Genomic DNA, 18,264 nt, shown 5'->3' with positions numbered 1-18,264 from the left:
ATATCCACTACATCATTGAAAAAGCAAGAGAGTTCCAGAAAAACATCTATTTCTGCTTTATTGACTATGCCAAAGCCTTTGACTGTGTGGATCACAACAAACTGTGGAAAATTCTGACAGACTGGGAATACCAGACCACCTGACCTGCCCCTTGAGAAACCTGTATGCAGGTCAGGAAGCAACAGTTAGAACTGGACATGGAACAACAGACTGATTCCAAATAGGAAAAGGGGTACATCAAGGCTGTATATTGTCACCTTGCTTATTTAACTTATATGCAGAGTGCATCATGAAAAATGCTGGGCTGGAAGAAACACAGGCTGGAATTAACATTTCCAAGAGAAATATCAACAACCTCAGATATGCAGATGACACCACCCTTATGGCAGAGAGTGAAGAGGAACTAAAAAGCCTCTTGATGAAAGTGAGAGAGGAGAATGAAAAAGTTGGCTTAAAGCTCAACATTCAGAAAACTAAGATCATGGCATCTGGTCCCATCACTTCATGGGAAATAGATGGGGAACAGTGGAAACAGTGGCAGACTTTATTTTTTTGGGCTTCAAAATCACTGCAGATGGTGATTGTAGCCATGAAATTAAAAGACACTTATTCCTTGGAAGGACAGTTATGAGCAACCTAGAAAGCATATTAAAAAGCAGAGACATTACTTTGCCAACAAAGGTCCGTCTAGTCAAGGCTATGATTTTTCCAGTGGTCATGTATGGATGTGAGAGTTGGACTGTGAAGAAAGCTGAGCACTGAAAAATTGATGCTTTTGAACTGTGGTGTTAGAGAAGACTCTTGAGAGTCCCTTAGACTGCAAGGAGATACAACCAGTCCATCGTAAAGGAGATCAGTCCTGGGTGTTCATTGGAAGGACTGATGCTGAGGCTGAAACTCCAGTACTTTGGCCACCTCATGCGAAGAGTTGACTCATTGGAAAAGACCCTGATGCTGGGAAAGATTGAAGGCAGGAAGAGAAGGGGACGACAGAGGATGAGATGGCTGGATGGCATCACCGACTTGATGGACATGAGTTTGGGTAAATTCTGGGAGTTGGTGATGGACAGAGAGGCCTGGCGTGCTGCGATTCATGGGGTTGTAAAGAGTCAGACACGATGAACTGAACTGAACTGAACCTGCCAGTAAGGTTATGCTCAAAATTCTTCAAGCTAGGCTTCAGCAGTACGTGAACTGAGAACTTCTAGATGTACAAGCTGGGTTTAGAAAAGGCAGAGAAACCAGAGATCAAATTGTCAACATTAGTTGGATCATAGAGAAAGCAAGGGAGTTCCAGAAAAATGGCTGCTTCACTGATTATGAGAAAGTCTTGGACTGTGTGGATCACAACAAACTGTGGAAAATTCTTAAAGAGGTGGGAATACCACAACATCTTACCTGCCTCTCGAGAAACCTGTATGCAGGTCAAGAAGCAAAAGTTAGAACCGGACATGGAACAACTGATTGGTTCCAAATTGGGAAAGGAGTATGACAAGGGTGTATAATGTCACCCTGCTTATTTAAGTTACATGCAGAGTACATCATGGGAAATGTCAGACTGGATGAATCACAACTTGGAATCAAGATTTCCAGGAACAATTTCAACAAATTCATATATGCAGATGATACCACTCTATGGCTGAAAATGAAGAGTAACTAAGGAGCCTTTTGATGAGGGTGAAAGAAGACTGAAAATGATAGCTTAAAATAAACATTCTAAAAACTAAGAAAAGGAATCTAATTTGTTTTAATGCATACACATTTTCAGAATGAAAGAGTGATATACATTATCCTAATTTTATCAGTTCATAATCAGACTGAGAAAGAGGACCTTTTAGTAACTCCAGGTCTGTAGTTGAGAAGACTGGATTCTGGTAGGGGAACTATTTGAAGAAAAGCAGCATCTGGAGAAATAGATACTTTGAGTGCCAGGACCAGAAGCTAAGAGAGCTAAGACTGAAGTCAGCTAGGATAGCTAGATGGCCCAGTGAGAGCCAGGGCAGGGCTGAAACTCCACAAAGATGAGAATGGGCTGATGATAAATAGGCAATTAGCCTTCAGAGAGCAGGCAGGAGCTGGAATGCAAGACCTAAGAGGAGATAAACCAAATCACAAGGACCCAGGAAAGCTCAGATGAGAAGAGGGCACAAGAAGGTTTCACAGAGGGGAGCAGGCAGGCCAAACGGAGGCAGTAGCACTGCATAACTTGACAGACCTGGGCAAAGGGCCTAAGTGATGAGTTAAGAAGTCAAAATTCTGGTTGGCTTGATAATGGCCAAGGAAATTGATGTCTATTTTCCTCTGAAATATACAGTAGCTCCAGCAAGTGATTAACTGGAAGCTAATTAATTGGTTGGTAGATATGTCAGGCACATCCTAAACGAAATGAGGGAATATTCTAACTAAAGGCTAACACAAAAATGGGCATGGGTAGGTGGACCTACACTTTCCAGGAGACACTGTGCCAAAGAACTAAAATAGTGGCATTAAACAGAGACACTAGAAACTTAAAAGTCACTTCACTAGGCATGTTTTCCTCATTGAAATGCTATGTTAATAGTGAAAGGGAAAACAAATGTAATATTTTCTAAAAATAAATTTATTTTATGTTGACAATAGCTAGCAAATAAATACTTCACAAATGAAAGACACCTTACTCATAAATGTAAATGAAAACTGAATAACCTATTCATACAGCACCACTGATGTTGAAGAAAAAAGACAGAGGTCTCTAGGATAAACCTACGTAATCAGACCAGGTGGTCTTAACTACAATCAAGAGTATTGGGCAGAGAAGTTTTGTCTAAGATGTGGTGTGTGCACAAACAATACACCGTCGAGTTGCAGGAAGAAAAAGTTAGAATTTGCATATTTCCTATCTGCTTCATCTTAGAAGAAAAAAATAAAAAGAAAATTTCTAGGTATTTAATGTGTGGATTCAATGTTTAGTAACACCATAAGGGGTATACTATTTTTATAGTGCCAAACCACAAATGTAGAGAGCAAGTTGGACCCACAGAGGTACCAGAAGCTCTCCTTCAAAAAGGCATAGCCAGAGCTACACTGGTCGGCACTGGACCCTGGAAGAGCTTCCTAAACCAACAAACATTCCCTGAAAATAGGAGTCCCCACACTCACTTAAATGGTTTACCAAAGAGTGTGGTAAAAATCATTGCATGAGCTTCCTGCTGTATTGAGTTCCCTTTGTACTGCTGACTGGCTGCTCAATCTTTAGCAAGTCTCTCAGACTCTCTGTAGCCTCATAAAACAGAAATAGCGTAGTCACTGAGAAGGCTGTTCTAAAGACAAAATGAAACTGCCGATTAAAGTTGATTCCTATTTTATCTGAAAGCCTTTACAAATGCTCATCTTACTTGAAAACAGTATTCCCAAGTTCTAAATTTTACTCATTGGCATATTTTCAACTCATATTTTTAGAGGAAAATGATTACTACTCTTGTAACTATATTTTGCTACTATAAAGATAGCTAATAGCCACAAATTAAAATTCATTTGCACACAAAGGAATCAGAAGTCATTCAGTTCTCATTATCATAAAAACATGAATGGGCCTGCTGTGTGCATACAATTCTTTTAAACCCCGCTGTTCAGTTTTGCAGCGGGTTCAAATACGGCTCCTAAGCAGACGCATCCAACTTCCTCCATTTCTGTTTATTGCTTTCGGAATGTTGAATCCATGACAATAGGGCTTCAGTAATCATACCTGCAGGCAGACGCAATGCAGAATGTATCTTTTAGCTCTCTGCACCTGTTAAAATAGGTGCCTCAAAAATATTTATTTGAATTTTAAAAAATTATGAAGCCATTTAGAATAATCTCTGAACCACAAAGCCGACATATAATTTTTAGGTACAATCAAGGCTTGCTTTTGAAAACTGCACTCTGCCCTCAATCTCATCTACTCCTTCTTCCATCACCCAAACTATTGCTTTGTGTATTTTTTATGATGTGCTATATGTAAATGCTAATACATTAGTACTTCGTAATGGCTTGATATGTCTCATTGCCTTGTCTTAGGGAATTCTTTTCTTTCAAGCCATTAAAGAGAGATATAGCACAAAGAAATTACTCCAAATGAGAATGGATGGAGACATAGGGGCAATACCTGGGGTATTAAGTAGGTATAATATGCATAACAGGGCTTCCCAGGTGATGCTGGTGGTAAAGAACCCGCCTGCCAATGCAGGAGACTGAAGTGTTCAGGTTCAATCCTTGGGTCAAAAAGATCCCCTGGAAGAGGGTATGGCAATCCATTCCAGTATTCTTGCCTGGAGAATCCCACGGACAGAGGAGCCTGGCAGGCTACGGTCCATAGCATCGCAGAGTCACAAGACTGAAGTGACAGCATGCATGCACACAATGTGAATAATACAAAGTTAACTTTTAAAAAGATTAATTTATGGCTATACTGTAACACTAATTATATGATGTCTCTTTATTAACTTCACCAGAAATTATCTGGGAGGCTTGGTAATTTTCTGACTACTTTGGATTTGGCCAATCCTCATTTAGATACCAGAATCTTAGTGATGTAAGAGTTTTGTTTTGTTTTTTAAAAGGAAAGGCTGCCTGAGAGATTATCTTGTTTGTAATATCTACAGTTTAGGAAAAGAGCAAAAGCTGATCCCATAGTAATGATGTGATTTGTCAGCCTTTGAAATCAGGTTTTTGGCATTCAAATTATGCACTCAGTACAAATACACTGATGTTGATAGCACTTTCTTTTGCTATAGAAGTATTTTCTGTATAAATACCCTACTCAATTGTGCTTTGCTCATCAAAAGTGGTTTTTCTTTCCCCCACCCCTCTTGAACTTCTCTGGTGGTCCAGTGGTTAAGAATCTGCCTGCCAATGCAGGGGACATGGGTTTGATTCCTGGTCCAGGAAGATCCCACATCCTAACTAAGGGACAACTAAGCCCATGCACCACAACTATTAAGCCTGTGGTCAAGAGCCCAGAGGCCACAATTACTGAGTCCTTGAATCACTACTACTGAAGTCCACACACCCTAGAGCCTGTGCTCTGCAACAAAAGAAGCCACTGCAATCAGAAGACCATGCACCGCAAGTGGAGAGCAGTCCCCACTCACCACAACTAGAGAAAGTCTACGTGCAGCAACAAGGATCTAGCGCAGCCAAAAATAAATGAATAAATCTTTAAAAAAAAGAATTTCTTTCCTAACTGGATTGTGGAGATTTCCTTTGATATTATAAAATTAAAAACAAACTTGAAGGTGAACTTATAGTACAAGCAAAGTATAGCCCTACTTTGATTCATTTCATGCACCCCAAAATATACTACCATTTGTGAAAAATAGAAGATGTTTTACAATCCTACATAAATTGTTTCATTATTCGATCACTTTTAGGTCTGCTTTATAACTGAACCCTTCATGCAGGCTTACTGTTTCCTATACGTGAAATACTGAAAGAGTGAATTAGAAATCAGAATATTCCTTCTTGCCAAATGTTTTCCAGTAGCCTAGAGGCCCCTTGATCTTCAAAAATCTTTCATTTAGCTCTTCTCTACATGAATTGTCCAGAAGGCAAGGGAAGTTAATGGCTTGAAAAAAGTTAATAAATTTTATGGCTACAACACTCCCTTTTAAAAATATGAAATGGACTAAATTAAATAAGGCTTATTTAATTTGAAAACCTAAATTCAATTGCTTTCTTACACATTTCCCAGAAATTAGTATTGAAATGAAGCTGTGTAGGGTTAGCTGCAATTTTGACAAAGGTCAGCATTAAAGTATGCAGTCTAACAACTCTATTAATTCTACTAATTTGGTTGAAATACTATTCAAACTACCTTAAATTAGCAAATGTCTCATGAAACAGAACAAAAGGTCATTTCTTAAGTGACATTGTGACATTTTTCTTCCTATTAGTCATTTATATTATGCTTCTCTTTATGAAATCTAAAAATTTTTTAATAGATTCAGCTACAGATGGTGAGTTATCCATTTTCTATAGTCACCACCAATAAATAGGGCAATGAGTATATATACAGAAAATTTATGATGTCTTATTCAAAAGAAGTTTTTAATCAATGCAAGTTAATTCATAGTGTTCTTTGTTTAGATGCATCTACTACAGCAAAATATTTCCTCACAATTTTTAAGATTATCAACAATAATACACCTACTCCTGATAGAATGTCACTAAACATCTTAACCTCATGCTGAATTTTAATCACTTTGTATAACCTGAGCATAAACAAAAGGGAATTTACTCAATCTTTTGAAAACATCCTGAAAATGAACTTTAAAAGCATGTAGCCATTCTAAAAAGGGCATGATTTCAGCACAGAACATTGCTAAATGACATAATATTCTTTTTAAGTGAGTAATATTATTATTACTACTCTCAGGTAAAAAATCTGAAAAACAGCTGATGTTGCCTAGGTAAAAACATTTACAATTTTTGCTTGCCAATGCAAATGTATATAATTTATCAACATTGCTCAGTCTGTAACTGAACTCATGATATTTCCATTTCATAGTTTTATTGGAAATTTCCTTTAGGAAGAAGCAAAAATACGTATGCATATCTTTTTGCTTGGTTATAATTGGCGTCAGAAGATGTTCTCCTGTGTTTTCAAAAGCCACCAGCAAGAGAAAGAAGGGAACTAATTGCTGAGTACTCACTATGTGCTTCCTCTTTTCTGTTGTTTGTCTTATTTAATCCATGTTAATACCCAACAAAATTTCTGGGGTTTTTCTTAGAAAAAAATACAGGAGATAATAGCTTGATTCTAAAAGATCTCTGTAAATTCAATTTGCTTGAAATGTCACTTTATCTTATGGGCTTCCCTGGTGGCTCAGTGGTAAAGGATATATCTGCCAGTGTAGGAGATGCAGGTTTGATCCCTGGGTTGGGAAGATCCCCTGGAGAAGGGAATGGCTACCCAGTCTAGTATTCTTGCCTGGAGAATTCCATGGACTGAGGGGCCTGGTTTGATTCTAAAAGATCTCTGTAAATTCAATTTGTTTAAAATGTCACTTTATCTGAAAACAGGGTTTAAAATCTAGTATAACCATGTGTTAAGAATGTTCAATTCCAAGTCAGGAATGAGTGCATTATGACCTTTCAACTTAGGTATAGTAAGACTTTTTAAAAGCAGGACTTACAATTTAACCTCTGTAGGCTTCTGGAAAACACACTGATAGAATTTCCTGCTTAAAGCTTAAGAGACCATCAAATATATCAAGAGACGGGATAATAGTTTTTCAGAGGTCTGAGAAACGCCTCTCACTTAGGACAGCCTGTGGACTTAACACATTTCTGCCAGGTTCATACAGAAATATTATGATGATTACAAGATTAACAGTAGCTCAAGGAAGCAAATCAATTAGGTAAGATCACTCCAAATAAATCCCACAAGAACATTTGGTTGAGGAATTTCTGAGATTCTGACTTTAGAGAAGAGACTAGAAGCAACATTAGAGTAATAATAAGAATAAATATTAAAGTGATATTTGAATACATAAGAATTTCTTAAAAGAATGTATAAGTATTCCTTAAAATATATCACAATTGGGCATAAAGGGTTTTTGATGATTCATTTTCAATTTTATTTCCAGATAATATATGATTAAGTTTTGTAAAAAAATATAAAACTTAAATAAGACTCTCATTATTAGAGGGTTACATGTAGAGTTGGCATATAAGATCATTAAAAAAAAAACAATTAGCAGGAGATCAATAATGAAGGAAGAGAATTTAAATTACCATCATAGTTTCTGTTCTGAAGAGCTATTTCTCTAAAGCAATGCATCTTAGTTAAGATTACAGCTAAAATTTATAAATTCAGAAGCCCCAAATAATGATAAAAATTGACTGTACACCAAAAATTTAAAAAATATCACCCGATACATTATCTATGAAAATATTAATCTTATTTTCAACAAAGATACAAGTATAACAATGTACAGTTGAACAGATTCTACTCTCTTGAGGAGAAAGCACTAAAAATAGTCACAGTTCTGGGGCATTTTCTTGCATGATGTCAAAAAAGAAAAAAATAAATAAAGATGTCAATTTCCCTTGCCTTGGAGATTCTGAATATGTTTTGACACAACAAAAGAATAGACATACTGAAAGAACTGGTCCTTGAATTGACAGAAAATCTGTCACCAACAGAATGAATCAATTTCATCATGCAAGTGACTTTAAGAAGACAGATGAAAAGTCATCTTAAAAAAAGTGATGGATGAAGGTTTGCACTGAACATTACACCCTGATTCATGTACGTAAAAATACTTGTTTTATCTTTCTAAAGGAATTTTCCTTTGGCAATACCATTATGTGGGTATTTCTAGAGTCTATCAGCCTTTTAAAATTACCTATGGGGTGTAAAATATTTTATTTTATTTCACATGGCATTATGATTCACAAATATTAGCCATACCTAGTGGATCTGAGATATGACCAGTATGTTTTCAATTTTAAAAGTATTATATAGTGACAAAGAACAAGTTTAACTTCACCATTCAAGTTTAACAAATGGAAAGGAAATTCTCCATGGTTTCTTCTAATTAAGATCTTGAAAAGTTCACAAAGGCTATTCAGTTCCTTTATTAAAAAGGTTAGACTTTTAATATCTTTTAGATTTACTTTTGAAATATTACTCAAAATTTTGAGGATATTAGCAGTTGGTCTCAAACTGGGGATCAAATTATTTGCATTTTAAGTACAAATCAATTTCTTAAATAATATTTTGATGGATTAATTCATTCTTTCATTCAACAGTGCTGATCGTGAGAATGTAAACTGATATAGCCACAGTGGAAAACAATACAGAGGTTCCTTAAGAAACTAAACACAGAGTTATAATATGATCCTGAGATCCTACTCCTGGGCATCTATCTGGAGAAAGCTATAATTCAGAAAGATACACGTACTGCAGCACTATTAACATTTACAACAGCCAACATTGAAACACCTAAATATCTAGCTACAGATGAATGGATAAAGAAGATATTGCATATATATACAATGGAAAATATTCAGCCATAAAAAATAATGAAGGGATGCCCTTTGCAGCAACATGGACGGACCTCGAGATTATTGTACTAAGTGAAGTAAGCCAGGCAGAGAAGGACAAATATCATACGCTATCACTTACACAGACCCATAGACATAGAAGACAAACCTATGGTTACCAAAAGGGAAAGGGGATGGGGAAAGAATAAATTAGGAAGTTGAAATTAATATATATACACACTGTTATATATAAAAAAAATATGACCCACAAGGACCTGCTGTATGGCACAGGGAACTATACTCAATATTTTGTAATAACCTATAAGGGAAAAGAATCTAAAAATGAATATATATATATTACATATATATATATATATATATGTAAGATTGAATCACTGTGCTGTACACAGAAACCATCACAGTATTATAAATCAGTTATACATTAACAAGACAAAAACAGCATTTACTGAGTGCCTACCACGTGTCCGATGTTGTGACCGGTTATTTAGTTAGGTACTGGACAACAGGTTGAGAAAGTAGAAAAAAGACAAATGTGGTTCCATCTGCCCTGAGCAAGTAATGCAGCATGAAAACACAATTTCCAGTGGATTGTGATGATGGACCGTGAGAGAATTACAGAGGACACAGTATATCCAGGAGACAATTTAAGCCAGGTGTGGTATGGGATGGAGCTGGCAGCAAAGCCTTCCCAGAGAAAAGTGCATCGAAACTCCAGTTGAAGTATTTAACCAACAGAGGGCTGAGATACTGTGGGCAGAGGTGTTCTTTCCATTCTTTCTCCAGGAAGAGGATATTTATAAAGGATGGGGAAGAGAGAGATAGTGTTGTTTAGTTTGAGAAACTGAAGCAAATTTAGAAGGGTGGTGAGAGATGAATTGAGGCCAAATCACAAACAGATTTTCAGGCTATCTTAAGGAAGCTGTCCTTTATTCTGTGGCTGAGAGGGAACAACTGAAGGGTTTTAAAAAGGAGTAAAAGAATCACATCTACACTTCGGAAAAAATTCACACAGATGGCAATCTTGGAAATAGGTTTTTAGAGAGTAAGGCCAGAAGCCAGAAGGCTGGTTAGGAGATTTCTGCAAAAAGCTGGGTGAAAGAGGGCAGTAGCCTAGATCTTGGAAGTGGCAGTGGGGATGGTGAGAAGTAATAGAATGTTAAAGCAGTTGAATCCATTCCAGTAGTTGAAATAACCAGTTCTTGCTAAATTAGTTAAGGTGAGTGTATGCAGTTGGTGAGAGTGAGGTTGTTAAGAAGATAACAAACTTGGAAGGGTGGCCTGGAGAAGGACAGTGGAAGTATCAGCTAAAAGGATGAAGATAAACAAAGTGTGGTGTCATCCAAACCAAATAAGAATATGGTTTATGAAACAAGTGATGTCTCAGGAATACAAACTGTGTTGCTCGCTTCTGTGCCATCACTATTTATCATGCTATGTGATGCTTCACAGGTGCATCACAAACATTTATCAAGTGAATTATTTCATTTAGTAGTACTGCTACTTATACACAAGGACATAAGGCTGGTCTGTGGGGTGATAAATATTGACTGTTTTATGTATGTATATAAAACCTACCTTCAAAAAGCTCAAAGAATAGTAAAAGGAGGAAGACATACATAATTATGTATAGTATATGGTAATGTGAGACCTTAATAAAGCTTCAGATCAATAAAGATCCAGACAGAATGTCACGGGACAGTAAAGAAAAAAAATAAGAATAGTGAAAAGTAAGAATAGGGAAAAGTAAGGTCAAGAAAGAAAAGACTATTAGAACTTTCAGATGACTTGGTAAGAACAATTTCATATGTGCAAATTTGGTTTGATGAGGGGTGAGATTTGCTATTGTAATTGTTTTTGTAATTTCCAGAAATACAATGAATTACCACAACTTTGCAACTCATAAATGCAGCATAAAAATCAGTAAGAGGAGAACTCATCTTTCTCAAATAAAATGAGCTTATGATGGAATTAAGCTGTCTTACTTTTCTTTGCCACAGAAGACATTAACAAATTTGTCCCTACTTAAAAGTACTCCACAAATAAGTGCATTTCAAGAAGGTTGTTTTAAAAAGCACTGACTGTAACCTTACCTCATTTGCAAATGATAAACACACTCTGCAATGTCTATGCTTTCCTTCTATAAGCAAGCACTCTTATGAGAATGTTATCAAATCATTCCATTGCTTAGCAACCACAGGTAAAGGGCTAATAACCCATGAGTCATGATTCTATGGGAACAATCTGCGGGTCAGTGGCATGATTTCAAGGTGGTTTGGATTTCTGCTGTGATGCTTTCAAACCAATATTGACACAGAGCATTAGAAGAGATGAGAGTTAAAATGCAAATGATCACATAATCAATTGAATTGACCTATACATAGTGAGATTTGGTTCACTCTGCTGCCTCAATCTGACAGTAGCATCTATAAATCAACATGAGAGTAAAAACAACACATGAAAATGGATTCATAAGGAATTTTTGTTTTACCCATTTAGTTAAGCCAAACAGGAAGACACATTTAAATTAGCATGAAGGTAATGACTCCGACAGTCACCTAACCAACAGGAAATCTTACAAGGAAGAATGACAGTGGGTTGTGAGACATTTTTAGAAAATATTACCTGTAGCCACTGTGATTGGTCATTGTGGCCGGAGGTCCAGGCATTCACTTTGCCCTGCTTGTCCAGCCGGGCTTTCCTTGGTTCCCAAGTGAACATGTCCATATTGAGAGTTCTGAAGATGCTGGAGGCAGTGATCTGATAGTCTTGTATATGTCCTGATTTCATCCCCAGAGGCTCAGAACAGCCTGGGAGAAAATGAGAAGGGCGCCATGAGAAAAATAATTTATCACCCTGAAAGTCTGCAGCATTCATTTTAGATAAGCAAGAGAAGATTAAGCATAATGCTATTCATTCCCTCAAAGAGAGAGCATCTAAATTCAAAAAAAGGCTATAATCAGAAATAAATCTGAAACAAAATCGAAAAACAAGATAGCCAATTCAAACTATTTTGTCTGAGTATATTTTGGAAAAATTGAAAACAAGACAGACAATTCAAACTACTTTTCTCTGATATATGATTTTGCACAATGAAAACAATGTTGAAATGCTCTCTCCTCTCATTACTGATAGCCTCATGACGCACCCCTGGTTTTCAACAGTTTCATTTTGTCCTTAAAATTGGAACATTTTCTCAGAAAATATATTTGGTTTTCTTTTATCTGTTTCTATAACACTGCAAATGAAAATTCTCCCAGGACAATGTCATTTTCACAAACTGTTCCAATGGTATATTCTAAACTGGACAGCATTTTATTTTCCAAGAAGCCTGTTAATCGTTATCAGTGACTCTTATAGTACCAATATGGCTTGTTTTGGAAGGTAAGAAGCTATTATTCATTCAGTGTTTACCATGTGCCCTGCATTGTGCTAGTATAAAATTTAAACTAATAGGTAACAGAAGAGATGAGCTAATTCTAGCAAAAACCACAACCGGACAGCCTTTTCAAAAACTTTTGTGTTTCGATCATACTCAATAAATTTTAGTAGTGGATATTTTTTGAAGATTCTCAAATCTGCCACATATATTTTCAGGTGTGACATGGTGGAAATTTGGGTTTGTTTGTCTTTGAAAAATCTAGTCCATGTGTGTGTACATATCCACAGGGTTTTATAATCTTGAGTTGCAACTGTGACAAAATTACATTCATGAACCTTGTAAAATGTACTGTGATTCTATGATTACATTAGACAGCAGCTGAGTCTTCATTTGTAAAATTTTACATTTTGGCCAAAGAACACACAAGGTAATGTGATCATCAAGAAAACCAAGATAAAATATTAGACTTCTCTGATCAATGCCATCTCTTCACACTCTATGGCGCTTGACTTACTAGCTGTGTTGCCTTGCACCTATTACTAAACCTGTTTGTGCCTCAGTCTTATCATCTGTAAAATGGTGACAATAATAAGTTTAGTTCAGTCACTCAGACATGTCCAACTCTTTATGACCCCATGGGCTGTAGGACAGCAGTGCTCCCTGTCCATTACCAACTCCCAGAGCTTGCTCAAACTCACATACATTGAGTCGGTATTGCCGTCCAACCATCTCATCCTCTGTCGTCCCCTTCTCCTCCTGCCTTCAATCTTTCCCAGTATCAGGGTCTTTTCCAATGAGTCAGGCTTTGCATCAGGGGGCCAAAGTATTGGAGCTTCAGTTTCAGCATTAGTCCTTCCATGAATATTCAGGATTGATTTCCTTTAGGATTCACTGGTTGGATCTCCTTGCAGTCCAAGGGAATCTCAAGAGTCTTCTCCAACAACACAGGTCAAAAGCACCAATTCTTTGGCACTCAGCTTTGTTTATGGTTCAACTTTCACATCCATTGATGACTACTGGAAAAATCATAGCTTTGACTAGACGGACCTTTGTCAGCAAAGTAATGTCTCTGCTTTTTAATATGTTGTCTAGGTTGGTCATAACTTTTCTTCCAAGGAGCAAGCGTCTTTTAATTTCATGACTGCAGTCACCATCTGCAGTGATTTTGAAGCCCAAGAAAATAAAGTCTGTCACTGTTACCATTGTTTCCCCATCTATTTGCCATGAAGTGATGGGACCAGATGCCATGATCTTGGTTTTCTGAATGTTGAGTTTTAAGCCAACTTTTTCACTCCCCTCTTGCACTTTCATCAAGAGGCTCTTTGGTTCCTCTTCACTTTCTGCCATAAGGGTTGTATCATCTGCATATCTGGGGTGACTGATATTTCTTCCAGCAATCTTGATGCCAGCTTGTGCTTCATCCAGCCTGGCACTTCTCTGCATATAAGTTAAATAAGCAGGGTGACAATATACAGCCTTGACGTACTCCTTTCCCCATTTGGAACCAGTCCTTGGCTTTATGTCTGGTTCTAACTGTTGTTTCTTGACCTGCATACAGATTTCTCAGGAGGCAGGTAAGATGGTCTGGTATTCTTATCTCTAAGAATTTTCCACAGTTTGTTGTGATCAACAGAGTCCAAGGATTCAGTGTAGTCAATGAAGTAAATGTTTTTCTGGAATTCTCTTGCTTTTTCAATGATCCATTCAATGCTTTTTCAATGGATATTGGTAATTTGATCTCTGGTTCCTCTGCTTTTTCTAAATCCAGCTTGAACATCTGGAAGTTCTCAGTTCATGTACTATTGAAGGCTAGCTTAGAAAATTTTGAGCATTATTTCGCTAGTGTGTGAGATGAGTGAAACTGTGCGGTAGTTTGCACATTCTTTGGCAATGCCTTTCTTTGAAATTGGAATGAAAGCAGACCTTTTGCAGTCCTCCAGCCACTGCTGAGTTTTCCGTATTTGCTAGCATATTGAGTGCAGCACTTTCATGGCATCATCTTTTAGGATTTTAAATAACTCAGATTGAATTTCATCACCTCCACTAGCTTTGTTTGCAGTGACACTTCCTAAGGCTCACTTGACTTCTTACTCCAGGATGTCTGGTTCTAGGTGAGTGATCACACCAGTGTGGTTATTTAAGATATGTTTGTATAGTTCTTCTGTATATTCTTGCCACCTCTTCTTAAGATCTTCTGCTTCAGTTAGGTCCATACCATTTCTGTCCTTTTCTGTTCCCATTTTGCATGAAATGTTCCCTTTGTATCTCTAATTTTCTTGAAGAGATCTTTAGTCTTTCCTGTTCTATTGCTTTCCTCTATTTCTTTGCTTTGATCACTTAAGAAGGCTTTCTTATCTCTCCTTGCTATTCTTTGGAACTCTGCACTCAGATGAATATATCTTTCCTTTTTTCTTTTACCTTTGGCTTCTCTACTTTTCTCAGCAATTTGTACGGCCTTCTTGAACAACCATTTTGCCATTTTGCATTTCTTTTTTGGGGGGATGGTTTTGATCCATGTGTCCTGTACAATCTTATGAACCCCCGCCCACAGCTCTTCAGGCATTCTATCAGATCAAATCACTCGAATCTATTTGTCACTTTAACTGTGTAATCATAATGGATTTGATTTAGGTCAGACCTGAATGGTCTAGTGGTTTCCCCTACTTTCTTCAATTTAAATCTGAATTTTGCAATGAGAAGTTCAAGATCTGAGCTACAGTCAGCTCACAGTCTTGTTTTTGCTGATTGTATAGAGCTTCTCCATCTTCGGATGCAAAGAATATTATCAACCTGATCTTGTTATTGACCATCTGGTGATGTCTAAGTATAGAGTCATCTCTTGTGTTGTTGGAAGAGGGTGTTTGCTCTGACTAGTGCATTCTCTTGGCAAAACTCTGTTACCTTTGCCTTGTTAATTTTGTACTCCAAGGCCAAACTTGTCCGTTACTCTAGGGATCTCTTGACTTCCTACTTTTGCATTCCAGTCCCCTATGATGAAAAGGATATCTTTTTTGTTGGAAGTTTAGCAGGTCTTTTAGGTTGCCATTGAACTGTTCAGCTTCTTTGGCATTAGTATCTGGGGCATGAAAAGCGAAAGCCACTCAGCTCAGTTCAGTTCGGTTCAGTCACTCAGTTGTGTCCGACTCTCTGCGACTCCATGAATGCAGCATGCCAGGCCTCCCTGTCCATCACCAACTTCTGAAGCTTACCCAAACTCATGTCAATTGAGTCGGTGATGCCATCCAATAAATCTCATCCTCTGTCATCCCCTTCTCCTCCTGCCCTCAATCTTTCCCAGAAAGCCACTCAGTCATGTCCAACTCTTTGCAACCCTATGGACTATACAGTCCATGGAATTCTCAGGCCGGAATACTGAAGCGGGTAGCCTTTCCCTTCTCCAAGGGATCTTCCCAATCCAGGGATCAAACCCAGGTCTCCCGCATTGCAGGCAGATTCTTTACCAGCTGAGCCACAAGGAAGCCCAAGAATACTGGAGTGGGTAGCCTATTCCTTCTCCAGGAATTGAACTGGGGTGTCCTGCATTGCAGGCTGATTCTTTACCAACTGAATTATCAGGGAAGATTTCGGGCATAGACCTGGATTACTGTGATATTGAATCGTTTGCCTTGGAAGAGAAGAGAGATCATTCTTTCATTTTTGAGATTGCATCCAAATATTGCATTTGTACTTTTTGTTGACTAAGAGGGCTACTCCATTTCTTCTAAGGGATTCTTGCCCACAGTTGTAGATGTAATGGTCATCTGAATGAAACTCACCCATTTTGGTCCACTGTATTTCACTGAATTCTAAAACGTTAATGTTCACTCTTGACATCTCCTCTTTGACCAGTTCCAATTTACCTTGATTCATCAACCTAACGTTCCAGGTTCCTATGCAGTATTGGACTTTACTTCCATCACCAGTCACATCCACAACTGGGTATCGTTTTTGCTTTGGCTCAGCCCCTTCATTCCTTCTGGAGTTATTTCTCCACTCTTCCCCAGTAGCATATTGGGCACCTACCAATCTGGGGAGTTCATCTTTCAGTGTCATCTCTTTTTGCCTTTTCATACTATTCATGGAATTCTCAAGGCAAGAATACTGAAGTGGTTTGCCATTCCCTTCTCCAGTGGACTATGTTTTGTCAGAACTGTCCACAATGACCCACCCGTTTTAGGTGGCCCTACATGGCACGGTTCATAGTTTCATTGAGTTAGACAAGGCTGTGATCCATGTGATCAGTTTGGTTAGTTTTCTGTGATTGTGGTTTTCACTCTATCTGTACTCTGACAGAGAAGGATAATAGGCTTGTGGATGTTTCTTGATTGGAGGGGTGATATTAAAAATGACCTCAAAGAAGTATTTTTAAAAAGTAGTTTATCAACTATTTAGAAACAGTGCTGACAGGTAGCTAGCATTCAGCTAATGTTAGCTGATTTATTATTTCCATAAAATTCACTGCAGCAGGTGACAATGTTAAGGCCACAAGTCGGCATATAAGTGGGTATTAAAGAATATATTATGACTGACTGTGGTTTCTAAAACTAAGTGTTTTAAGTGTAGTCTAAGAGAGGTGGCTTACACTCTTCTTTGATAACACTAGTTCTTAACTACAATTACTTGCTTTCTGTTCTAGTCAATCTAAATCAGTTCTTCCTTCTTGAGGTTCTTCCATGTTTGCCTTCACCTGCACCTTCTAGGAAACTCCTATCTATGCAAAATGACAAAAACTGACAGAGAGGTTCAGCCAATTGGATGTCTTAGCTCAAGTCTTGCTGCCATAGGAGACCTATATCGCAGGTCTCATAAACAGTTCTAGATTCTAAATATAAACTCTAGAAAAGAAAAAAATTCATGACCAACTGCTAATATCCTCAAAAATTCATGATAAATCTGAAAGATTCCAGAAAGTTCTAAAGTCTTAGTAGCATGCTGCTTGTCTTCAAGCAGTTCTAAATTAACACGCATTCTCTGTATTATGACTGATAATAATAATAGTCAGTCTGACTTCTGACTTGTTCATCTATCATCACCACCAACTCTCTGTCCTCTTCCTACCTTGCCATGGGAACATTGTACAATTGCTTACTTGGCTCTTGGAAGAGACACAAGTGAATGGAAACATTTTTGTTTTTCTCCTTTTGTGATATAACACAGTACTTGATGTATTGGATAGAAAAGGAGCACCTTTACTTTGACCACTTCTGCTTAGCCACAGAATTCATTTCATTGCCCACTTTATTGTCCACCACTTAGCCCAGAGGAAGTGCTGAATAATTTGCTCAAAGAATGAATGAATGATTATTCCTCTACTAATTATGATCATGATCCATTTCATTCTAAGCATCTTAAGTCACATCTCTTTCAGAGAATATTAGGGAAGTTTCTTTTTTAAGTGTCTGGGAAATGATTAACTGCTATCTCCTATGCTGAGAGATCTTATAACAGTTTATTGACTCCTATAAGGCAGCCTAGGGCTATACACTGTTGCACTGGACTGTGGGAAATAGTTTGGTATATTATGTTACTGTTTATTGCCAAGTGTTATAGCTAGCCTCTCCTGCCAATTTGCCTCAGACCATGAATTTTCCTTCTCATCCATAATATTTTATACATATAAATTAACTCTTTCACCAGCATGGACAATGTGTATCCATGTTATGGACAATAGCTGAACAGAATAAAGTATTAACAACACAACTGATTATTTTTACAGTTGAGGTGCCCTAGCTTTTATAAACATTCCTTAAGAGATATTATTCCCTGCATACTTTTAAAAAATCAATTTGTGGGGTCAGGAGATGGGGTATGACTTCTTTCTGAAAATGTGAAGATCCATAAAGGGTCAGGTATAA

General features: G+C 37.5%; 1 protein-coding gene across 2 annotated transcripts in view; it reads right to left on the bottom strand.

Moving 5' to 3' along the window:
- EDIL3 (EGF like repeats and discoidin domains 3) overlaps nucleotides 1–18,264 on the bottom strand; it is a 541,530-nt gene that overhangs the window by 121,949 nt on the left and 401,317 nt on the right. For both annotated transcript variants that reach the window (XM_043464715.1, XM_043464716.1), the window contains one exon: nucleotides 11,653–11,837. In XM_043464715.1, coding sequence (XP_043320650.1) covers nucleotides 11,653–11,837 — 185 coding nt within the window. The remainder of the gene's footprint in view (nucleotides 1–11,652; nucleotides 11,838–18,264) is intronic.

The sequence above is a fragment of the Cervus canadensis genome, chromosome 4, assembly GCF_019320065.1.
Source record: "Cervus canadensis isolate Bull #8, Minnesota chromosome 4, ASM1932006v1, whole genome shotgun sequence".
Classification (NCBI taxonomy): Eukaryota; Metazoa; Chordata; class Mammalia; order Artiodactyla; family Cervidae; genus Cervus; species Cervus canadensis.
This window is presented reverse-complemented; position numbering and strand designations above follow the sequence as displayed.